At 48.9% G+C, this 24,302-nt stretch overlaps 1 protein-coding gene across 1 annotated transcript in view; it reads left to right on the top strand.

Moving 5' to 3' along the window:
• Positions 1 to 24,302, top strand: part of RPTOR (regulatory associated protein of MTOR complex 1) — a 219,516-nt gene that overhangs the window by 130,089 nt on the left and 65,125 nt on the right. Inside the window, exons 12-20 of the mRNA XM_064150737.1 lie at positions 6,326 to 6,409; positions 7,793 to 7,903; positions 13,587 to 13,661; positions 14,256 to 14,321; positions 14,981 to 15,172; positions 17,950 to 18,090; positions 20,558 to 20,675; positions 22,471 to 22,611; positions 23,335 to 23,493. Coding sequence (XP_064006807.1) covers positions 6,326 to 6,409; positions 7,793 to 7,903; positions 13,587 to 13,661; positions 14,256 to 14,321; positions 14,981 to 15,172; positions 17,950 to 18,090; positions 20,558 to 20,675; positions 22,471 to 22,611; positions 23,335 to 23,493 — 1,087 coding nt within the window. The remainder of the gene's footprint in view (positions 1 to 6,325; positions 6,410 to 7,792; positions 7,904 to 13,586; positions 13,662 to 14,255; positions 14,322 to 14,980; positions 15,173 to 17,949; positions 18,091 to 20,557; positions 20,676 to 22,470; positions 22,612 to 23,334; positions 23,494 to 24,302) is intronic.

The following is a 24,302-nucleotide window of genomic DNA, read 5'->3' as shown; positions in this document are numbered from 1 at the left end:
AGAACATAGAAACAATTCTCTGAAGACAATGCCTGGAAGGAATGTAGAGTTCTGGTAGGCATTTGCTCAGAGTAGACAAAGTTCATGTGTATGAAAGAGAAGTAAATCTAGGAGGAACATAACACCTCGTTCTAAATAATGTCTTATGACAAGCTACAGATTACAATTGTCATCTGCTGATGTCCTCAACTCCCCAGGAGTTTGTATTGACAGCAGTATAAACCCTCATCATGGTAGCTGTGGTCTCTCCTCTACCAGGCAGCAAAATTTAAAGTCTTCTTGTTTAAAGGAACGTGGTTCTTGTCACTTGTCCAGTGATTCCTTTCACTAAACGTGAGAAGAGTCCCCTTCCCTCCGTTAGCTACCAGCTTGGTTTGTGACTAACAGCACCATCAGTCTCTGTAATACAAAATCTTCATTTCCCTGAGCCTCCCAAGCCTTGAGAGACCCCCTGAACATGAGCCAGCAGTGTGCCCAGGTGGCCAAGAGAGCCAGTGGCATCCTGGCCTGCATCAGGAATGGTGTGGTCAGCAGGAGCAGGGAGGTCATTCTGCCCCTGTACTCTGCACTGGTTAGACCACACCTTGAGTCCTGTGTTCAGTTCTGGGCCCCCCAGTTTAGGAGGGACATTGAGATGCTTGAGCATGTCCAGAGAAGGGCGACGAGGCTGGGGAGAGGCCTTGAGCACAGCCCTATGAGGAGAGGCTGAGGGAGCTGGGATTGGTTAGCCTGGAGAAGAGGAGGCTCAGGGGTGACCTTATTGCTGTCTACAACTACCTGAGGGGTGATTGTGGCCAGGAGGAGGTTGCTCTCTTCTCTCAGGTGGCCAGCACCAGAACAAGAGGACACAGCCTCAGGCTGCGCCAGGGGAAATTTAGGCTGGAGGTGAGGAGAAAGTTCTTCACTGAGAGAGTCATTGGGCACTGGAATGGGCTGCCCGGGGAGGTGGTGGAGTCGCCGTCCCTGGGGCAGTTCAAGGCAAGGTTGGATGTGGCACTTGGTGCCATGGTCTGGCCTTGAGCTCTGTGGTAAAGGGTTGGACTTGATGATCTGTGAGGTCTCTTCCAACCCTGATGATACTGTGATACTGTGACCAGCTGGATGCAGAGATGTATGGTTTGTCTCTTTCGCTGATGGGAGAAGGCAGACTTCTCCTCTAGCACCAACTTTGCTGCTTTCCACTGAGTTACTTGTCACTAGTGGGCTCTGCAGGTAGCTTAGCCGTGCAGTGGAATTGAGAGCTCACCTGGCAAAGGCACCTGCTTTCCTTCCTGGAGCAAAAACGAGCTAGGACAAGGTATTTCTGCTTATAATTAAAGCCTATTAATTGTATGGTGGAATAGGATTGCTTTACAGCTTTGAGATACTTTGAACCAGAGACCAAGTGGTTAAGAGAGGGGAGAGAAATGCATTTCAGTCCCCTTCTAAGTGTCTTTTTGCTTTGACCCTTGGGAGTGCTTAGACTACGCTGCTGTAGCCTAACAAAGGCTGATTCTATTTTCCCATTTTAGATGTGCCCCTGAGGAAAGAAGGTGTTTGAGTGCCAGGGCCATGATGCCAGCCACGCAGAGACGGATTTGTCAAGGACAGGGCAATGATCCTTTGTAAATGGCCTTTTAATGGGCTGCAGGAAGTTGCTTTCCATTGTGAATTCTTGCTGTGCATGGGGCAGATTGGACACAGGTCGCTTCCTCGTGCAGAGAAGAGAGAAGTCAGCCAAGAGAAGTTAGCACAGGCACAGCCTGAACAAGCCCAGGCAGCAGATGCTTTGGTCCTTGTCAAGGTGCGTCCTGCCATGCAATCTCCAGCGCACGCAGACAAGAGTGCTGCTTCCTCCTCGGAAGGCCACAAGGAGACTGCTGCTTGCAGTCCCCTTCTGCAGTTAGTTGGAGATTCCTACTAAAATGGAACTTCTTTTTGTGATGGTTTGGGTGTTCCCTGCCCCCCCCCCACTTTGGAAATCACCCAGACAGCTCTGGAAGTTGAATGAAGCTTATTATTTACAGCTTAGCTCAATATGCAAGCAGATATTTGCAGTATATACAGTTACATACAGAAATATACAAGGTAAAAGGTAATATAGAATCACAACAGCCCTCCCAGAAGCCTGAGTCCCCAGGAGGGGCTCCCAACTGCCCCTTCACCTTCCCCCTACCCCTCTCAACCTTACCCCATGCCCAAGGAAGAATGGAGGTTCAGCCAGGGGGTTAGGAAGCCAAGTGGATTAGTCAAAGAGAAAAAGATGCATCTCAGAGCTCCCCAGCAGGAGAAGTAGAGTGCCTCATCTATGTTTTGATTCTTATACATCTCAGCAAGCCAATGAGTGAGGTAGACATCAGCCTTGTTTTCCTTCCACAGCCTATCATCTCGTTCTTCTCACCAAAACATTCTAGCTAGGCTCAAACCAGCTCACTTTTCCTTCTAAATTACTCTTACTTCTGAATTATCCTCCTGTGGCCTGGTTATTCTCTAACTTGCATGTGTGACCATCATTAGCTGCCTATATCAATGATGGACAAAGGATGTCCCCTCCCTTGGAGGTGTTCAAGGCCAGGTTGGATGAGGGCTTTGAGCAACCTGGTCCAGTGGATGGATGGTGTCCCTGCAAGGGGGTTGGAACTAGGTGATCTTTAAGGTCCCTCCCAACCCAAACCATTCTGAGAACCTATGAAATGTCAGGGGGAGTTGTGCAGTGGCACACTGTAGCCCTTTCAGAAGCTCACTAAAAATTGGTGCAGACTCCTATCCAAATCTCTAGAATTTGTGTCAGTTTGGGCTTCAGGTTATTGTGCAGATCAGTTTGGGAAGCAGGACTATAAAAACCTGACAGACTGATGGCTTTTTTTGGTTGTTTTTGAAAGGAATGAAACAGAGCTTTTAAATTGCCCCTGTTACATGAGGGATGTGGAGATGCTGGAGCATGTCCAGGGAAGGGCCACAGTGATGATCAGAGGGCTGGAGCAGCTCTCTTATGAGGGCAGACTGAGGGAATTGGGGCTGTTCAGTCTGGAGAAGAGGAGGCTCCAAGGTGGCCTTCTTGTGGCCTTCCAGTATCTGAAGGGAGCCTCTAAAAAAGCTGGGGAGGGACTTTTGAGGCTGTCAGGGAGTGACAGGACTGGGGGGAATGGAGCAAAGCTGGAGGTGGGGAAATTCAGAATGGGCATGAGAAGGAAGTTGTTGAGCATGAGAGTGGTGAGAGGCTGGACTGGTTTGCCCAGGGAGGTGGTTGAGGCCCCATGGCTGGAGGTGTTTAAGGCCAGGCTGGATGAGGCTGTGGCCAGGCTGCTCTAGGGTAGGGTGTCCCTTCCCATGGCAGGGGGGTTGGAACTGGCTGATCCTTGTGGTCCCTTCCAACCCTGACTGATTCTGTGAGCCACATTCCTGGGCAATGTGTTCCAGTATTTTACTACTTTCATTGTAAAGAACTTCTCCCTTATTCCTTTAGATGTTTCTAGTTGTCCAAACCCTTCTAATTCTGGTCCCCTCCTCTAACATGCTCTAGGCACACTCAGCTTTAGTCTGAAAATCTATAAGGCATGCTTCCCAATCACTGCCCCATCCCTGGAAGTGTTTAAGGCCAGGCTGGATGAGGCTCTGGCCTGCCTGATCTAGGGTAGGGTGTCCCTGCCCATGGCAGGGGGCTTGGAACGAGATGATCCTTGTGGTCCCTTCCAACCCTGACTGATTCTGGGATTCTAAGTCACAGTTTTAATTTGGCTGAAGGTTCTTGTGGGATGTGAGGTTGCATCTTCACTTGGAAATCCATTTAAATTACATATTCCCCCCTCCCCCAGCTCTGACAGAGTTTGTGGCTTTACTTGTTCTTCTCCTGAAGCTTGGCTAAGAATAGCATTGTCCAATCTGTCAACCTCCCATCGTCTGTGTGAGCACTCTGCACCTAGCGTGGTCCTGGCTGGTGTTTCAACCCAGCTTCCACTGTGCCCTGGTTTCTATCACTGCTTCAATCTCAGACATCTGCCCCTGTTGTTCCTGTGCTGGGCACCTTTAAAACACATTGTTAGTCATGCCAAATTCTGTAGTATGTTTGTGGAACAGGCTGGTGCCAGCTAGGGCAGGATGACCAAAATCCTTTCTGTCATGGCCTGTCCTGAGCAACTGTATTCAGAGGTCACAGTATCACAGTATCACCAAGGTTGGAAGAGACCTCACAGATCATCAAGTCCAACCCTTCACCACAGAGCTCAAGGCTAGACCATGGCACCAAGTGCCACGTCCAATCCTGCCTTGAACAGCCCCAGGGATGGCGACTCCACCACCTCCCCGGGCAGCCCATTCCAGTGTCCAATGACTCTCTCAGTGAAGAACTTTCTCCTCACCTCCAGCCTAAATTTCTCCTAGCATAGCTTGAGGCTGTGTCCTCTTGTTCTGGTGCTGGCCACCTGAGAGAAGAGAGCAACCTCCTCCTGGCCACAACCTCCCCTCAGGTAGTTGTAGACAGCAATAAGGTCACCCCTGAGCCTCCTCTTCTCCAGGCTAACCAATCCCAGCTCCCTCAGCCTCTCCCTATAGGGCTGTGCTCGAGGCCTCTCACCACCCTCCTTGCCCTTCTCTGGACATGCCCAAGCATCTTAAAGTCCCTCCTAAACTGGGGGGCCCAGAACTGAACACAGTACTCAAGGTGTGGTCTAAAGATGGAACAATTAGAGTAGTTAACACATCCACCTATCATCTCTTAACACATCCACCTGTCATCTTCTTCTGGACTTTTTCTGCACAGCTTTAGTATCAGTCATCTGTAGTGTGAGGCATGAGCCAAGTAATTTAGTTGTTCTTTGATATTAAACATGAAAAATAATTAAATTTGAATTTGCAGTGTGGAAAAACATCGAGAAGGGGATGGAATTGGGGAGCTAAATCAACGAGGCTCCTGCCCTGAGACCTATACTGAGGGATGTTCCTCAATTTAAACTGAGGATTAAATGTTGCATTCCAATATCTTATGTCTGTTAAGGAGATTAAGAACTGAAAGTCTGCCTGTTAATATTTCACACCATGGTAGGTATAAGCCAGTAAACTACCACCTCATTATCGTTGTCAGACTCTGTTTTAATGAGATTTTTATTAATGACTAATGTGACCTTTTGCCTTCCTTTTAAGTCTCTTACATTGATTTGCCAAGGAAGGCAAAGCCTCTTTTTCTCCTTCTGAGCTGTTTTGGGGAATGGCAGGATGGGCTTTGTGCTCACCTTTGAATTCTTCCTGCAGATACAGTCGTGTTGCTGCTTCACTCGGGGGGAGGCAGGTGGTATGATGAGGATATTTGAAATCCATAGGGGCTGCTTGCATCAGGCAGAGCTGTGCTGCATAGGAACCGCTGTGCCTGAGAGGAAAGTTAATGGGGAGAAGAAGTGGAGCAGTGACGTAGAGGCTGAGGCTAACTCTGCTCCTAGGGAGGTGTTTGCGTCTGTCTGCAGGAGCTTTGTGAAAGACAGCGTTAGCAGGAGGGACAGCAGCCCACCGGTGACATCTTGCATTGGCTATTAGGAGCAATGTCTTTCCTCCCAGAGTGGTCAGTTATTGGAGCAGCAGAGAAAGATCTGGGGGTGCTGGAGGTGAGCTAAGGGTGTGCCCAAGTGGCCAAGAAGGCCACCAGCAGCCTGGGCTGGATCAGCAGTAGTGTGGCCAGCAGGAGCAGGGCAGGGCTTGTCCCCTTGGACTCAGCACTGGTGAGGCTACACCTTGAGTGCTTGGTTCAGTTCTGGGCCACTCAATTGCAGAAGGACATTGAGGGGCTAGAGCAGGTCCAGAGAAGGACAATAAAGCTGGGGAAGGGTCTGGAGAACAGGGCTGGGGAGGGGGAGCTGGGGGGTGTTTAGTGTGAAGAAGAGGAGACTCTTTACAGCTCTTCTCTCTAGTCTCAGGTGATAGAAGGAGAGGAAATGGCCTGAAATTATGCCAGGGGAGGTTTAGGTTGGGGATAGGGAAAACACTTCTTTGCTGCAAGAGTGGTCAGGGGCTGAAACAGGTTGCCCAGGTAGGTAGTGATGTCACCATCCCTACAGGTGTTCAAAGAACATGTGGACATGGCACTTTGGAACATGGTTTAGTGGGCATGGTGGTGTTAGGCTGACACTTGGACTTGATGATCTTGGAGGATTTTTCCAACTGGAGTGATTCAATGGATTCTGTCATTCTCTGTCCAGTGAGGTGGAAGTATTCAGCACTCAGGGTTTGTCTTCCAGCATTCTCCTCTGGGCCATCAGTCTGCTCAAAGTGATGTAGCAATGCTGAGGTCCTTTACCTTTGCTCCACAGTCCTTTTCAGCCGTTATGGTGTCACTCATCGTTGTCCCTCTCCTCTGCAGGTGCTGCTGAGCCAGGTGCATCGGCTGCGAGCTCTTGATTTGCTGGGAAGATTTTTGGACCTGGGCCCCTGGGCAGTGAGCTTGGTGTGTGGATGTTGCTTATTGTCTTGTGCAAGTCTTAAGTTCCCTCAGCATAGGCAATAAAGAGAAATGAAGATTTATGGAAGGCCGATGAGGAAGCTGTTGCACAGACTTGACAAATGACCAGTGGCTTCCGTGTGCATGTGTGTGAAATTGGAGCAAGCAGCCCTAAAAGAAAAGTGGTTTGTACTAATCAAAAACAACCCAAAAAAAAAAGAGAAGAAGAGCTGGAGAGCTGCTGGTTTGCATTGCAACAGAGAGGAGTTCCCTGGGAATAGTGCAGAGTGAAATACGGTGAGGGACAAAGCAGGAGGAAATATCTGGGACAGATAAGAGAGTTTGTCCTGTAAAATAAATAGCAGAAAACCAGCACATATGTTTGTCATCTGTTCTCTCAGCTTACTGGCTGCATCATTTTCTTCTCTTCCTTTATCAATTTGGTCTCTGGATTTGATAAGCTCTTTTAAGAAGGCAGCAGCTGCCTTCTGCATTTTGGAGAGTGCCCAGCACAGTGTGGGCGATAGATAAGAGTTAAACAAAGGAGCAGCTTAAAACACTTACAAATGGACCTATTTGTTGGTAAAAGTGGTGAAGATGAGCCACCAGCTGGTCGTGGAACAGTCCAGTGAGGGGGTTTTTTGGTAGGTTTCTTTGCCTTCCTCCTTCATCTCAGCCCTGACTCCCTTCTGCAGCGTGGCCCTCAGTGGTAGGAGGGAAGTTTGCATTGGAAGCGACTGTAGAGCTCTGGATTGCAAACATAGCTGCAGGTCAGCCACAGCAGCCTTTGCTCTGACCTTTATGGGCTTTATAAACCTCGCTGGCTGTGTCACTGGGTGATGGTGATGTGGGTGGAACCTCTGGGAGCCCAGTGCTGCAGGTGCCACCCCTCCCCGTGTCCTTTACGCTGTGCTTTGAGCAGGTTATTGCCAACCACAGTGGGATTCTCCCAGGATTTCACATTGTATGGCCTCTAATTCCATGGGAAAGACTTGGTGAAAAAGCTGTGTAAGGCAGGAGGCCTGTTTAATTTCCAGGGGCAAGGCTGCAATTACTTGTTTACTTATGAGGGCAAACAGCCCCATCTGAGATGAGCCCAACTTACTGTGGAGCACAAAACAGCACAGGCTGCAATGAGTCAAACCTGGTGCTAGATGAACTCTGAGTCTCCACAGACCAAATGAGTCTGCAAATAGCTGATGACATCCAAGATTATAACAAGCAATAGATGAACACCCAGAGATGCCCTTTTTTACTAGGGATGTCTGAAGCTGGGTGCTAGCAGATCCCTCACCAGGGGCACCACATCTCCTGTGTCTTCCATGAGCGCTTGGTCCTGACTTGTTCTGAGCTGTTCACAAGACTTTGCTCTTCTCTCTGCCTCCCCAGGCCCTGTCTGTTGGCATATTCCCATATGTGCTGAAGCTACTTCAAAGTTCAGCTCGTGAGTTGAGACCACTCCTTGTCTTCATCTGGGCCAAAATCCTGGCAGTGGACAGTGTGAGTACTTCTGACCTTGGCTGTTTGTTTCGTGTTTCAGCAATGAGACTTTTTGCTTCCCTCTCTGTTTGCTTTCTCCATTTGCTTTAGACTTCACAGAATCACAGAAGCATCCAGGTTGGAGAAGCCTCTCAGGATCACCAAGCCCAACCTAGAACCCTACTCTACAAGATTCACCTTAAAAACCACATCCCTAAGCACCACATCCAGATGAACCTTAAACACATCCAGGGTTGGTGACTCCACCACCTCCCTGGGCAGCTCATTCCAGTCCCTGACCACTCTCTCCCTGAAAAACTTCTTCCTAATGTCCAATCTAAACTGCCCCAGGCACAACTTGAGGCCATTCCCCTTTGCTCTGTCTCAAATTACCTGTGAGAAGAGACTTGAGGTACTTCCACAACATGCTCCATTGGCTGGACACCTCCTTAGTTTGTTTGCCTTGTATGGAAGCTTGTGGAACTTTAGGAATGGGAAGGTGCTGACACTACCCAGGTTGGCTGCCCACCTCGTCATACCTGCTCAAGTAACAGACTGCAATGTCACATTAATATCTCACAGTACTCAAGATGTGGCCTGACCAGTGCTGAGTACAGGGGCAGAATAACCTCTCTTGTCCTGCTGGCCACACTGTTCCATGGATCCATGGTTCTAATCTTCTCTGTAATATTTTGCCACCTTTCAGGGTGAGGTTTAAAATCAACCCTGATTTTTAAAGTTGGCCTTAGCCAGAGCTCTGGTCTGTGGGGTTTAAAATACGTAATTAAGCAGGTGAGTAACTGCAGATAAATTTATATAGTCATATATATGACTTCTTTGGTTGGTAGGTGCAATTAGTTGAGCCCTATAAAATGATTAGGAGAGTTATGCACAGTTAATTGCAGACATGGTTATAAACCAGCCCAAAAGTTGTATGAACTGCTGTAGAAGTTGGAACTTGCTTATCTGGGGGTGTTATTTTTGTTACATCTCTTCCATACCAGTGTAGAGAATGATACTGAATTTAGTGGAGTTTTTCCCCACTGTTGATCCAGCATTGTCAGGTTCAGTTATACAAATATATTTTCATTAACATCCTAAGAGGATTTTAGAAAGCAAAGAAAATGAAAACTATTTGTCTTGAGCCTGCTCTCAAGCAGCTTATCTTTGATGCATGTCTCTCCACAGCTGACACTTCTGCCTCAGGTGTGGCTCAGAGTAGGTTTGTGTATGATTTCCATGGAATGGAGATCATCAGTTGACACCCCCAAGTCCTTCTCCTCCAGACTGTTCTTGAGCCACTCCTCACCCAGCCTGGAGAGCAACCAGGAAGAAAGGGACCTGGGGGTACTGATAGATAGTAGCTGAACATGAGCCAGCAGTGTGCCCAGGTGGCCAAGAGAGCCAATGGCATCCTGGCCTGGATCAAGAGCAGTGTGGCCAGTAGGACAAGGGAGGTTATTCTGCCCCTGTACTCAGCACTGGTCAGGCCACACCTTGAGTGCTGTGTCCAGTTCTGGGCCCCTCAATTCAAGAGAGATGTTGAGGTGCTGGAAGGTGTCCAGAAAAGGGCAACGAAGCTGGTGAGGGGCCTGGAGCACAGCCCTGTGAGGAGAGGCTGAGGGAGCTGGGGGTGTTTAGCCTGGAGAAGAGGAGGCTCAGGGCAGACCTCATTGCTGTCTACAGCTACCTGAAGGGAGGCTGTAGCCAGGTGGGGTTGGTCTCTTGTGCCAGGCAAGCAGCAACAGAACAAGGGGACACAGTCTCAAGTTGCCCTGGGGGAGGTCTAGGCTGGATGTTAGGAGGAAGTTGTTGTCAGAGAGAGTGATTGGCATTGGAATGGGCTGCCCAGGGAGGTGGTGGAGTCGCCATGCCTGGAGGTGTTGAAGGAAATCCTGGATGAGGCACTTAGTGCCATGGTCTAGTTGATTGGATAGGGCTGGGTGCTAGGTTGGACTGGCTGAGCTTGCAGGTCTCTTCTAACCTGCTTAATTCTGTGATTCTATGATTCGGGCTTGGGATTGCCACAACCCAAGCAGCTAATGAAAAACTCAGCATGAGCAGCAATGTTTGCAGCCCGGAAGGCAACCATATCTTGGGATGCTTCAGAGGAGTGTGACCAGCAGGATGAGCGAGCTGCTTCTGCTCCTCTACTCTGCTCTTGTGAGACTCCACCTGAAGCACTGCATCCAATTCTGGTGCCCCCCAGCATAAGAGTCAACATGGAGATGCTGGAGCAGGTCCAGAGGAGGCCATGAAGGTGATCAGAGGGCTGGAGAACCTCTATAGGGACAGGCTGAGGGAGTTTGGGCTCTTCAGCCTGAGGTAAGCTCCCAGGGAGACCTTTGAGCAGCATTCCAGTGACTCGAAGGGGGCCTACAAGAAAGCCAGGAAGGGGTTTTTATAAGGGCTTGTAGTGATAGGATGAGAGGGAATGGATAAAAGCTTGAGGAGGGCAGATTAAGACTGGAGCTGCATGTCTCAGCTTACAATCAATGGAGTCATAGAATCAGTCAGGGTTGGAAGAGACCACAAGGGTCATCTAGTTCCAGCCCCCCTGCCATGAGAAGGGACACCCTACCCGAGAGCAGTCTGGCCACAGCTTCATCCAGCCTGGCCTTAAACACCTTCAGGGATGGGGCCTCAACCACCTCCCTGGGCAACCCATTTCAGCCTCTCACCACTCTCATGATGAACAACTTCCTCCTCACATCCAGGCTGAACCTACCCATCTCCTTCTTTGCTCCTTTCCCCCCAGTCCTGTCACTCTCTGATAGCCTAAAAAGTCCCTCTCCAGCTTTTTTGTAGGCCCCCTTCAGATCCTGGAAGGCCACAAGAAGGTCATCTGGGAGCCTCCTCTTCTCCGGACTGAACAGCCCCAACTCTTTCAATCTGTCCTCATAGCAGAGCTGCTGCAGCCCTCTGAGCATCCTTGTGGCCCTTCTCTGGACACACTCCAGCATCTCCACATCCTTCTTGTAATGGAGATTCCAGAACTGGATGCAGTACTCCAGCTGGGGTCTCACCAGAGCAGAGTAGAGGAGGAGAATCACCTCCCTCGCCCTGCTGTCCACACTTCTCCTGCTGCAGCCCAGGCTCTGCTTGGCCCTCCAGGCCAATACAAATACTCAAGTCTGTTGTGCCCTGAGGATAACTTGATGAGGGCTCTTACTTGAGGGGTGAGGATTCCTGACCAACGTGGTCCTTCAGGACACCCCTGAGCTGTGTGGTAGTGCTGCTGAATTCCAGGAACTTGTGTGATTTTAGGCATAATTTACAGGACACACACATTGTATTAAAGGGAAAGAGGAGATCTGTGCTTTACTCCCTAACCCAGCACTGAGAACTCTGTATTTTATGTAAGCTCTGAACTTGCACACCAAGCCTGCAGCTTGTTTTGGTCGTGTTGTATTATTATTCACAAGTGTAGCTGCTTATTCCTTGAGGAGGAGGTGTTATGATGCTGGCTTTCCATATTCTTCACAGGATCTAAGCAGGGAGGGTTTGAGCAAGCCTGCCAGCTTTGTAGCAGTCGCCTCCCTCCCTGGAGCCTCAGGTATTTGGGTAACAGTGGCAGCACAGTAAATGTGGTGTGAAGATGAACAGCCTTCTCTTTGTTGGGGTCTGGTTGCCAACATTATAGCAGAGAGATTGGGTTTTGTAAGGAACAGAAAGTGCTCACACTGGGAGTGGAAAGGGGGAAGAAAGGAAGCCTCTTCTTTGTGCAGCACTACACACAAATCAGGAAAGCCTCTCGTAGCTGCAGCCTGGCATCAGTCCATTCCCTCTGCTCTTTGGTCTGCCAGAAGCAGCATTTTTACTCCCTTCAGCCATAAAATATTCTCTTGCATCTTTGCCTTGACACCCTCTCTCCTTTCAACAATTGGTTCCCTCCTTCACCTTCTACACCTGATAAAAAATACATGATGCTGTCTGTGGCATGAGGCATGCGATAGAAGCACAGGCAGGGGAAACTGCTTACCAAGTCAGGATTTCCTCCCTTAAATGTTCCCTTTCCTAGGGTGTATTCCTTCCAGTTGACCCTAATATGTCAGCCTGGGGCCTCAGTTGGTATGGTAGCAAAACCAGGGTGCACAGCATCCCGTTGCTGCTGCTGCAACCCCAGGGAAGCCTGCGTTCTTCTCCTTGCAGGCTGTGAAACAGTGGAGTTGCTCTGCAGTTGTTAACTGCATGTGGTAGGAGATCACACTGCTCCATGCTGCTGTTGTACCCATTTCATGCATGTTAGCACTTGACCAAGCAACACAATGATTCATCTCATTTGTGCAGATGAGTTGAAGTCCTCCTGTCAAAAATCTGGTCCTGTCTAGGCAGAGGATTGGCTAGGATGTAAAAAGTGGCTATGTAAATAATGAGTAATTCCTCCTCCACCCCCCACCTGTACAGTTACTGGTAATGGCTCATGTGCCAGGTTTATTGTTTAGGCAGTCTCCAAGAGCTGTCCTGCCTGTGGAAAGTGCTATGCTAACATTCACAAGACACATACTCCCCCGTCCTGGCTGCCAGACTGGATGGAAAATCAGCTCCAGTGGTACAGCAGGAGCTGGGAGGGCTGTGCTGTCAAGCTGAACCTCAAGGCCAGCTTGGACAAGACCTTGAGTAACTTGGGCTAGTGGGAGGTGTCCCTGCTCATGGTGGATTTGGGCTGGAACTAGATGATCTTTAAGGTCCCTTCCAACCCAAATCCTTCTGTGGTTTTATAACCATGGGGAGGGGGCTGCTGTGTTTATTAAAGCAGAACCACAGACCAGACTCACCCAAAACTTCCCTCGCTCTGGATCTTGTGGGTGAGAGTGGGTGGGTGGATGAGTGGAAGGAGGAACTCCAAGAGCATCTGCAGCAGCCCATGTCCATCTAAACAGGCAGCACAAGCTGCTGCTTGGCTCTTGGTAGCTGAGGTGTGACCATAATGGCCTCTGGAAGAGGAGGTCAGAGCACTTATCCCTGCTTGGGGAATGTTACAGATCCGATCAGGATTTTACAAGTGGAACAGGGTGAGCAGCAGTTCTCAGCAAACCTCATCTATGGTGAACTAATAACCTCACCACAGGATTGGAAATCAAGTGGAGAGTTAGACTGGGGGCTTTTGGAAGATGTAACCTTAGATTATTTTTATTCTATTAAATGCACAAACCCAGAAACTGATTGGATTCCTCCTTGGGTTTGCCCTTGGTGGCCCTCAAATACTGTCGAAGGTTTAATGTGGGACAGAAAGATGTCAAGTTTAACTCTTCCCTAAGCAGGAGAGAAGAGCTGGAACAGTTTCTCAGGAAGGTTATGGATGCCCCTTCCCTGGAGGTGCTCAGGGCCAGGGTGGATGAGGCCTTTAGCAGCCTGGTCTGGTGGGAGGTGTCCCTGCCCATGGTGAGGCTGGAACTCGATGATCTTTAAGATCCCTTCCACTCCAAACCGTTCTATGACCCTGTCTTTTCAGCTGCTGTTTCTGTTGTGTTGGAGGCTGGTGGAGGGTTCCACTCTTCAGACCTGCTCAGCCCTGTCAGCCTTTCTCCTGCAGGGATGCTGGGTTGTGACCTCAGCAGAGCCTGAGCTTTATTTTGCTTCTCAAATGAAAACAAGATGTGAGAAAAATGATCAAGACATTAAATACTCAGCTGTGCTTGGAGGAAAATGTATTCTTCTGTTACTGTTCTCATTATGGTTTCCTCTGTCTCTTATCTTTCAGTCATGCCAAGCTGACCTTGTGAAGGACAACGGCCACAAGTATTTCCTCTCAGTTCTGGCAGATCCTTATATGCCAGTAAGGAGAAGTCATCTTTATTAAGACTGCTCTAGCATTTGCTTAGCTCGTCTTAGCTTAGCTGTCACTGTTCTAATGTGGTTGGTGCCTCCCACCTCCTGTGACAGTCGCTGCTCTACTGGAGAGTCACTGCTGAGCTGTGGAGTTGGTGACCAGAGGAGTTACAAATGCTCCTGCCAAGTTGTGCTCTAGAGACAGCCAAACCAAACAAGGATTTGCAAACCTGGTTTAGAGTTCTCTAAGCAGAGATCAGTCAGTGGTGACAGTGGGAGCTGGGGCACAGCAGAGGCACTGCAAGTTTCGTAATTCCCTCTGCAAAAGGTTTTTGTGCTTTCCTGTAGCAGGTATTTGTCTGCCTCCTCCAGAGGGATGCACAAGGAGGGGGTGGTTTGGAGAGTCACGTTGGCAGGCTGGTGAAGTGTCTCAGGCTAGTGACAGGGCTGCATGACAAGCAAATTCGGGTTTGCTTTCCTCTTTTGTCCTTTCAATGTGATACAAACTGCACTTAGAGTAATCTCCTGACGAAGAAAGCAGGGGCTGGAGTCATTCTCTGGCCTGTTTTCTAGATAACAATGAGTTGTGTATTGTTTTAAGGCTGAGCACAGGACAATGACTGCTTTTATCCTGGCTGTGATTGTTAACAACTACACCACTGGGCAGGTGAGTCCCAACCTCCTTCTGGCTGCTTTCATTCCCTCCCCCCTCTCCTCTGCATTGTGCCTTTGCTTTGATGAAAGTCTCTTGGCTTGCATTAAAGCACAGCCCTGAACTAGAAAACTGAAATAAGAGGATTGCTTTACATTGTTTTTTGTGTGGATTAGAAGAAGAATTGAGCTGGAGGTGTGACAAACACAATTATGTACCTGGCACCTGGGAGTGGAGGTTAAGGACACAAGTGACTCAAGAATCACCCCTCCAGGCAGCCCAGTGATGTGCTGCTAAAGAAATAGTGCCCAGTTCCTGTCAAGAGGAAACCTGATGGCTGTGATAAAGTTCTTGGGAAAGGGTAGATGGAATGAGCTATAAACCTTGGGGCTCTGACAGGTGTAAGGAGTATTGCCAGCAAGGGAAAAACAGGCTTTATGCATTACACAAGCATTTCTAGTGCTCAGTTATTTAACTAGCTGTAGCAGGGTGTAGCTGACCTTCCCTTCATGTTGCTTCCCAGTGGTATTTTGTAACACAGTCAGTATCTAGCCAGTGAATAATTATTTGCTGTTGATTTCCTGTCTGTTTCAGAAAGAATCTTCTCTGGTTTTTTTTTGATGACAAGGTGGGGAACTGTCATCCAAATTCAATTGCATTGATTTGTGTTTTAGGAAGCTTGCCTTCAAGGAAACCTGATTGCTATTTGCCTGGAGCAGCTGAATGATCCACATCCCCTCCTGCGTCAGTGGGTGGCCATTTGTCTGGGCCGTATTTGGCAGAACTTTGACTCAGCCAGGTGGTGTGGTGTGAGAGACAGTGCCCATGAGAAGCTCTACAGCCTCCTCTCAGATCCCATCCCAGAGGTACGAATCTAACTTGTTCACAGAAGCATCCAGGTTGGCAAAGCCCCTCAGGATCACCAAGTCCAACCTCTAACCCTACCCCACAAGATTCACCTTAAACCATATCCCCAAGCACCACATCCAAACCATCCTTAAACACATCCAGGGTGGGTGACTCCACCACCTCCCTGGGCAACTCATTCCAGTCCCTGACCACTCTCTCCCTGAAAAACTTCTTCCTAATGTCCAATCTAAACCTCCCCAGCCTCAGCTTGAGACCATTCCCCCTTGTCCTGTCTCCAGTTACCTGTGAGAAGAGCCCAGCAGCAGCCTCTCCACAACGTCCGTTCAGGTAGTTATAGACAGCAATGAGGTCTCCCCTCAGCCTCCTCTTCCTCACACTAACTATCCCTGGGATCCCATCCCTAACCCTAACCCAGCTCCCTCAGTCACTCCTCATAAGATTTATTCTCCAGGCCCTTCTCCGGCTTTGTTGCCCTCCTCTGGTCCCACTACAGCACCTCCACATCTCTCTTGTGTTGTGATGCCCAAAACTGATCACAATCCTCAAGGTGTGGCCTCACCAAAGCTGAGTCCAAGGGGACAATCACCTCCCTACTCCTGCTGGCCACAGCATTTTTAATACAAGCAAACATCAGTTGAGGTCTCAGAGTGCATGAAGAGGACTACAGAAATTCTTGCAAACCCAGAGTGACTTCAAGAGCTTTACAACTGAGTCTGGTTCAAAGGTCTTCAAGGTGCTGCAAGTCATACAAGCCCTAGAGAAGTAACCAAAGGAATGCAAGGGAGTTCCACAACCCAAAAGCCCTGGAATCCTGGCACCCAAGTTAGGAAACTTCACTTCTTTTGCTTACTTGAGAAGCTTGTTGAAAATGCAGCCCCCAGACTCACCGTGTGTCACAAAACACCCTCTAGACTTTTTATCCAGCTCTGAAAACTTCTCCTCCTGCTATGTGTGAAAATACATCTTCGACTGAGCATGTTTTACCTTTGTGACAGACTCTCCAAGAGGGAAGTGGTTCTTGTGCAGAGCCTGGCAGTGATTGACAGAGCCTGTCAGACCCCAGTGAAGTGACATCTCGCGTGGGAGAAGTGAACCTGGAAACAAACAGCACTGCTAACGTGCAGCGATTGAGGATTAGATTCCCCTTTGCATTCAGTCTTTCTGTCCAGCATTCTCCACCTTCTTTCTTTGGCCCCATCTTTCCCCTCCTTGTGTGAGCAGTGTTTGTGCTTTGCTCACTGTCCCTCTGCACACCCAGCCCCCAGTCTTGAGAAGCTGGAGGGAGCGTTTCTACTTGTGAAGCACATCCTGCAGTTGCTGATGGTGACTTATCCCCCTTGTTTGCTGTCCCTGCCAAAACAAGCTGTAAGATTACCAAGTCATCTGATCCCTCTGTTCCTTGTGTGATCTGGCAAAGTCTACCCTGATTTGAGCTGCTGTCTTTTCTCCTTTCCATCATCTACCTCTGTGTAAGCCTTTCTCTGAAGACTGGAGTTCAGCACTCTTATTAAAGAGATTCACATCCCAGCTGTAACTCCCTCTGTACCTTATTCTTCTTAATTAATATTCTAGGCACCATCAACTGAAAAAAGTCACCCATGGGAAGGTCACCAAGTATTCTGGGGAAATTAAATAGACTCCTCAGTCTCTGAATACTTAAAACTCAGTGCTTTGCTGAACCTGGCTTGGTTTTCACTCTCTGTGGGCTTCCCTTTAACCCTCACTGTTTATGTGATACAGGAGCCCAGGTTTCCAGAGATGCCATTTGTAGGGATTAAAAAAAAATGCCTGTCAGCAAACTGCAGACTGCAAAAAAGAGGAAAATCTTAACCATAGAATCATAGAATGGTTTGGGTTGGAAGGGACCTCTAAAGATCAACTAGGTAGTAAGCAGGAATGTCCTCGACTAAACCAGGTTGCCCAGAGCCCTGTCAAGCCTGACCTTGAATATCTCCAGGAATGGGGCCTGAACCATCTCCCTGGGCAACCTATTCCAGTGCTCCACCAACCTCATGCTAAAGAACTTGTTCCTAACATCCAATCTAAATCTGCTCTTCTCTAGTTTGAAACCAATGCCCTTTGTCCTGTCACTGCAGACCTTTCATAGAATCATAGAATCAACCAGGTTGGAAGAGACCTCAAAGCTCATCCAGTCCAACCTAGCACCTAGCCCTAGCCAATCAACCAGACCATGGCACTAAGTGCCTCAGCCAGGCTTTGCTTCAACACCTCCAGGGACAGCGACTCCACCACCTCCCTGGGCAGCCCGTTCCAATGCCAATCACTCTCTCTGTGAAGAACTTCCTCCTAACATCCAGCCTAGACTCCCCTGGCACAACTTGAGACTGTGTCCCCTTGTTCTGTTGCTGGGTGCCTGGCAGAGGAGGCCAAGCATCGCCTGGTTCCAGCCTCCCTTCAGGTAGTTATAGACAGCAATGAGGTCTGCCCTGAGCCTCCTCTTCTGCAGGCTGCACACTCCCAGCTCCCTTAGCCTCTCCTCAGAGGGCTGTGCTCCAGGCCCCTCACCAGCTTTATCTCCCTTCTCTGGACACGTTCCAACACCTCAGCATCTCTCTTGAATTGAGGGGCCCAGAACTGGCCGCTTTGCAAACAAGTCTCTCACCATCCTTCCTGTAGGCCCCTTTCAGGTACTGAAAGGTTGCTATTACCTCTCTCTGGAGCCTTTTCTTCCCTAGGCTGACCATCCCCAGCTCCCCCTGCCTGTCCTGACAGGAGAGGTGCTCCAGCCCCCTGATGGTTTTGTGTCTCGCAGGTTCGCTGCGCCGCAGTCTTTGCGCTGGGAACCTTTGTGGGCAACTCAGCCGAGCGGACAGATCACTCCACCACCATCGATCACAACGTAGCCATGATGCTGGCACAGCTCATCAATGATGGCAGCCCCATGGTCAGAAAGGTAGGGAAGGACTGTGGGCTGGGGGCTTGGTGGACTCATGCCAGTGAGCTCTGTGCTGTGCCTCAGCAGAGCCTGCATTATTGAATAGGCTTTCCAACGGCTCTGCCTTATTTGGCAGTGTCTGTTTCGGGGTGAAACACCCAGGTTGGCAAAGCCCCTCAGGATCATCAAGTCCAACCTCTGACCCTACTCTACAAGATTCATCTTAAACCATATCCCCAAGCACTACATGCAGACAACCCTTAAACATATCCAGGGTTGGTGACTCCACCACCTCCCTGGGCAGCTCATTCCAGTCCCTGACCACTCTCTCCATGAAAAACTTTTTCCTAATATATAATCTAATGGCCATTCCCCCTTGTTCTGTCTCCAGTTATCTGTGAGACCAGATCCAGTCTCTCCACAACATCCCTTCAGGTAGTTGTAAACAGCAATGAGGTCTCCCCTCAGCCTCCTCTTCCTCACACTAATCATCCCCAGCTCCCTCAGTCACTCCTCATAAGATTTATTCTCCAGGCCCTTCCCCCCAAGCTCTGTTGCCCCCCTCTGGACTCACTCCAGCACCTCCACATCTCTCTTGTGTTGTGGTGCCCAAAACTGAACACAGTCCTCAAGGTGTGGCCTCACCAGAGCCGAATCCAAGGGGACAGTCACCTCCCTACTCCTGCTGGTCACAGCTTTTTAATACAAGCCAGGATGCCATCAGCTTTTAACTTCCATTCCTGGCGAGAAGCAGTGCGCAGAGATGACAACAGCAATGGAAGCAGCAGCCCCAAGCTGCTGCTGGGGCTGAGGGCTCAGCACTGAGCCTCCCACTGTGCACTCAGGGATCGCATGGGGAAGCCTTCTGGGATGCTCTTTGATCCAGCTGCCCTTTTGGCAAGCACACTTTGCAACATTTCATTTACTCTGCAGCAGGAGGAGTCTGCTGACAGGAATAACCCGAGTGAAATAGTGTGTCACCGTGGCTGGGCAACAGGATTGTTGTTCAGATCAAAATGCTGCTGCTGCTACTCAACTGTGGACCTCTGATTTTAGCTCATGTATTCCACTAAGGAAAGATCTGAAATAGGAGTCACCACCACAGGGGGTTGTGGGGAGTTTTATGTCCTGCTTTTGTGATGTAGAGTGAATGAGAAGACAGGCATAAAGAAGGAGCAATGACACTAAAGTCTTTTTCAGGTGCAGGAGACACTGAGAATTCTTCCTGGGTTGCTCTTCTGTGGATTACTGTTTTGATCACAGTATTTTATATTACAGGACCTCAGGGTTTAAGTGAAATAGCAACATGTTGCTAGAAATATGGAGTGTCTGGCAGTCCTAGGGGAGGAAGAGGAGAAAGGAATAAGAGTGCTTGGAGAGAACTTGAGCGCTCTGTTCAGTACCAAGATCTCACTGTGGGTTTAGAAAGCACAAGGACAGGTGATAGACAGAGTAGTTCTTCAGGTTTTGGAGAACTACAATTTCTGCTCCACTATTGTACATCAGTTGTACATTAAAGACTTTCTGAGACTCTGGCTTGTTCTTTATGTCCTAATGCTTGTGTTTACTTAATCTGGGACATCAACACCCTGACAGTTGTCACCAGCATTGTGAGGATTAATTTTTGTTGTCTTGTTCCAGCATTTAATCAGTTTAATTCAAGGGAGAACTGTCTGTCACACTGGATGCTCTTAGAGATTCATAAATCTTTCTTTTGGAGATTAGTCCCCTGATCAGAGAACACCAACCCAAAGCAGTTCTCCACCTCTCCTGTTTGCTGTTTTCACATACCTTGAGCAAGGAATACCTAATTGAAAGTCTGCACTTTACCTTCTCTACCCCTCCCCAAAACAGTGATTCAGGTCCTCAAGTGGCAGCTCTGAGGATTACAGAAAGTTAGCAGTTGGAAGGGACCTCAAAAGGTGTTCAAATCCAACCCCCCTTCCAGAGGAGGATCGCCTAGAGTAGGTCAGAGTGAGCAGGCTGATGATCCTTTGGGGGTAGGCACCACTGTTCTCGTGTTAGCTGCTGACACTGCAGGTCAGCACAAGGCTGCTTCAGCACAGGATTCAAGCACCAGAGCTCTTCCTGGCAGAGCTGAGCCATGTCCTTAGGGACCTTTTGTCAGATTCTGTTTCCTTTGTCTCACAGCAGATGTAGGACAGGCTGTAGGATGAGAAGTCTGCTCCGTGCATATGTGTACAGCACAGGGAGAGGGTCACGCTGTGCCAGGGAGGGCTGAGGACACCAATCCTCACACTCACTGCTGCTCTGCAGAAAACACTTCTTGGGAGCTAGAATGCTGCATGGGGAATTTGAGCAGCCTGATCTAGTAGGAGGTATCCCAACTCACGGAAGTGGCTTGGAACTAGATGAGCTTTTAAGTTCCCTTCCAAACCCTGACTATGTTATTCTGTTTGCCTTTGAGCTTTTGTGTCTAACCTACATAAGCATCAGGTGCCTGTTTCTTCTGCTCTTCCCATAGGAGCTGGTGGTGGCTCTCAGTCACTTGGTGGTTCAGTATGAGAGCAATTTCTGCACTGTCGCCTTACAGTTCATGGAAGAAGAGAAGAATTACCCTCTCCCTTCTCCGGCTGCCACAGGTGGGTGTTTGTGTGGGCAGGAAATGTATAGCCTGAGAGTGCTCAGGAACTTGTATTTAAGGAGTTTGCCCAACAGAATGAAATCCTTGCTGGCAGTGATTAATCCAGCAGCACCCTTGCTGCGAAGCTGAGCGATGTGGTGGGCAGCTCCAGTGGCTCTTTATCACCATAATATCACTGAAGAAAAGCATCCTCCACCAAGTCTCCAACTAAAACACAGCTGTAGCTCTCCCAACAAGTTGTAGAGCCTGAGCACCCTGTCAAATTCGAAGGCACTCCTTTCAGGTCAAGGCTGAAGTCTAACTTTTTCCTTCTTCCCCCTCAAGTAATACCTGAAATTTCAGTGTCATCTTGACCTGAGGAGAAGCTTCACCACAGAACACAGAACCAACCATCCTCTGTAAAGCAGCAGGCACAAAGCAAGCAGTGAAGAGCTTTATGCTCTCTGTTCTGGTCCTATCCCTTTTGTTATGTCTGTTGTTGTATGTGAAGAATGAAGAGCCTGGAGTGAAATTGTTGCTAACCTCATCTTTCCTTTAGATATTAAAGACATTGGAAGTCTTGAAGGATAATGGGACTGTTGCAATGGAAACTTGGGAGACAAAAACATGTGCTGTCTCTGCAATGGGTAGTTTAATCTCCCTATTGTCTGAATAAATAAATCATATTGGAAAATAAGCTTCTCCCCATTTGTCCTTTTTGCTGCAGGGAATAAACATTGCCTGCAGTGTATACAGAGCTTTTTCTTATCTAAAAGAATCCTGAAGTATTTATAAGTAGGATGCACTGCAAGCATTGGCCCCAGCACCATCGTGCAGCTGCCTCTGCAGTGCAATAAAACAGCTGTTCTGAAACCCTTGCTGCTGTGTGTGTATTCAGGCATGAAAACAGGAAAAGTTGGGGAAATTGGAAGTAATACAGTTTGTGGATGAAATAAAAGCTGAAACCAGGTCTGAAATTTGGTCAGGAAGCCTGAATTTTCATAATTCTTTTATAATGAGAAATTTTAGTGGGTTTTTAATGAGCAGAAGCAGACAGAAGCCTGCAGATGCTGCTTATTAAATGGTGTCTGCTGTAGCAGTGTGTCCTAGCACAATGTCTGGGCAGTGGCCCAGCTCTGACCTGGAGAGAAGAGCTGTTGTAGTCTTCAGGCAAAGCTCAGCTCACCTGGTTTTACTGGAGGCAACAAAGTCATAGAATCATAGAATGGTATGGGCTAGAAGGGACCTCTAAAGGTCATTTAGTCCACCTCCTCTGTACTACATCCACGACATCAGCTTGCTCAGAGCCTTCTTGAGCCTGACCTTGAATAGCTCCAGGGATGGGGCCCCAGCTACTTCCCTGGGCAACCTGTTCCAGTGTTCTGCCACCCTCATGGGGCAGAACTTCTTCCTGACATCCAATCTAAATCTCCTCTCTCATTTCAAACCACTGCCCTCATCTTGTCACTGCAGTCCTTTGCAAACAGTCCCTCTGCAGCCTTCCTGTAACCCCCTTTAGGTAACGTCAGGCTGCTGTCCCTCTGTGATACATCACACTGGTTCCACAACTACCTCTGCCTCTGGCTTCTGCTTCAACATGACATAACTCTGCTGATAACCTAAGACACACCTCAACATCAGAGACACATGGTCCTCACTGATCCTGGGCTGCTCTGCCATACCCCATTCTGGTTTAGCTTCATGGACAGTGACTGAATTCTGTTCGTATTGGTTACATATTTGCTGGGAAGCAGCTGAAAGGCTGTGATTGCTGTTCTTGTAACATCTGTAATTGCCACATTTTGCCTCCACAGAGGGAGGGAGTTTGACACCGGTGCGAGATGGTCCTTGTACACCCAGGCTGCGATCTGTCAGCTCCTACGGGAACATCCGAGCGGTTACCACAGCTAGGAACCTCAACAAGTCCTTGCAGAACCTCAGCCTGAATGAAGAATGTAAGGAAGATTTCAAAATGCTTTCATTTTTTTTCCCCTAGCTCCTCTTTACCTCCCTTCTTGCAAGCTAGGAAATAACCACCGCCGAGAGCCCAAACTTACACTTCAGCCCAGATTATCCAGCTGCCAGCTCTGAGGGCTTAGATAAGAAGCCTCCTCAATAATTAGTTTCAATTTTCTGGTCATTAGTATTGATTTTTTCTGAGTGTTTGGAGACCAAATTGGTGCTTCCCAACTTCCTAGCAACACGTGAAGTTTTTAACTGAATCTTTTTTGCCCCCTTGATACCTGCTCTGAGTATTTAAAGGTGGATGTTATGGGTTTGCCTGGGCCTTCACTGAGTGTTGCGGGGGTTAGAAGGGGGCTGCTGTGCCTGGCTAAAAAATCTTCTCTCATGGATTCTTAGAATCATAGAATCTACCAGGTTGGAAGAGACCTCTGAGCTCATCCAGTCCAACCTAGCACCCAGCCCTGGCCAATCAAACAGACCATGGCTCTAAGTGCCTCATCCAGGCTTGGCTTCAGCACCTCCAGGGACAGCAACACCACCACCTCCCTGGGCAGCCCATTCCAATGCCAATCACTCTCTCTGACAAAAACTTCCTCCTAACATCCAGCCTATACTTCCCCTGGAACAGCTTGAGACTGTGTCCCCTTGTTCTGCTGCTGCTTGCCTAGCAGAAGAGACCAACCCCCTTGTTTCAGCATCTTTTCTTTTGGCAGCTGGAAGCTCTGTTGCGTTTTCTCCTGGGAACCTCAGCACCAGCAGCAGTGCCAGCAGCACCTTGGGCAGCCCTGAGAACGAGGAGTACATCCTGTCCTTCGAGACTATTGACAAGATGAGAAGAGTCAGCTCTTACTCTTCTCTCAATTCACTAATAGGTGAGTGGAACTCTCCTTCTCTTCCTTTGGTATTCTCTTCCCTCACATGCTTCATAGATTGTAGGGCAGGGTCATAGAATCACTAGCATTTGTGGATTTTGTTTGGATCTTAGCTCCTGATGGATCTTATTGCAACAAAATTCGTTGTAGCACGATAGGTGCTGCTCTTGTGTTGGGCTGGCTACCTGCAGAGCAGAGTTCCTCCTGCTCTGATGGAAAGGCTGGAAATGAGAAGTGCTGGCTTCAGAAGCATGCCTTGGCGCAATGGACAGCAGTGCTGTTAGGTATTTGAGCACAGAATGCAGCACATAAAGGAGTTTCACATCCTCTGCAGTTTCACCAGATACAGGACAGCAGCTGGGCACATTGGCACTAACTGCTTCCCTGGATTATTTTTCCAGTGGTTTATATTTCACAGAATCGTAGAATCAGCCAGGTTGGAAGAGCCCTCCAAGCTCATCCACTCCAACCTAGCACCCAGCCCTGGCCAACCAACCAGACCATGGCACTAAGTGCCTCAGCCAGGCTTTGCTTCAACACCTCCAGGGACGGTGACTCCACCACTTCCCTGGGCAGCCCATTCCAATGCCAATCACTCTCTCTGACAACAACTTCCTCCTAACATCCAGCCTAGACCTCCCCTGGCACAACTTGAGGCTGTGTCCCCTTCTTCTGTTGCTGGCTGCCTGGCAGAAGAGACCAACCCCACCTGGCTACAGCCGCACTTCAAGTAGTTGTAGACAGCAATGAGCTCTGCCCTGAGCCTCCTCTTCTCCAGGCTGCACACCCCCAGCTCCCTTAGCCTCTCC

The sequence above is a fragment of the Pogoniulus pusillus genome, chromosome 11 (genome assembly GCF_015220805.1).
Source record: "Pogoniulus pusillus isolate bPogPus1 chromosome 11, bPogPus1.pri, whole genome shotgun sequence".
Lineage (NCBI taxonomy): Eukaryota > Metazoa > Chordata > Aves > Piciformes > Lybiidae > Pogoniulus > Pogoniulus pusillus.
The sequence above is the reverse complement of the archived record's forward strand: the minus strand, read 5'-3'. Positions and strand labels throughout refer to the sequence as shown.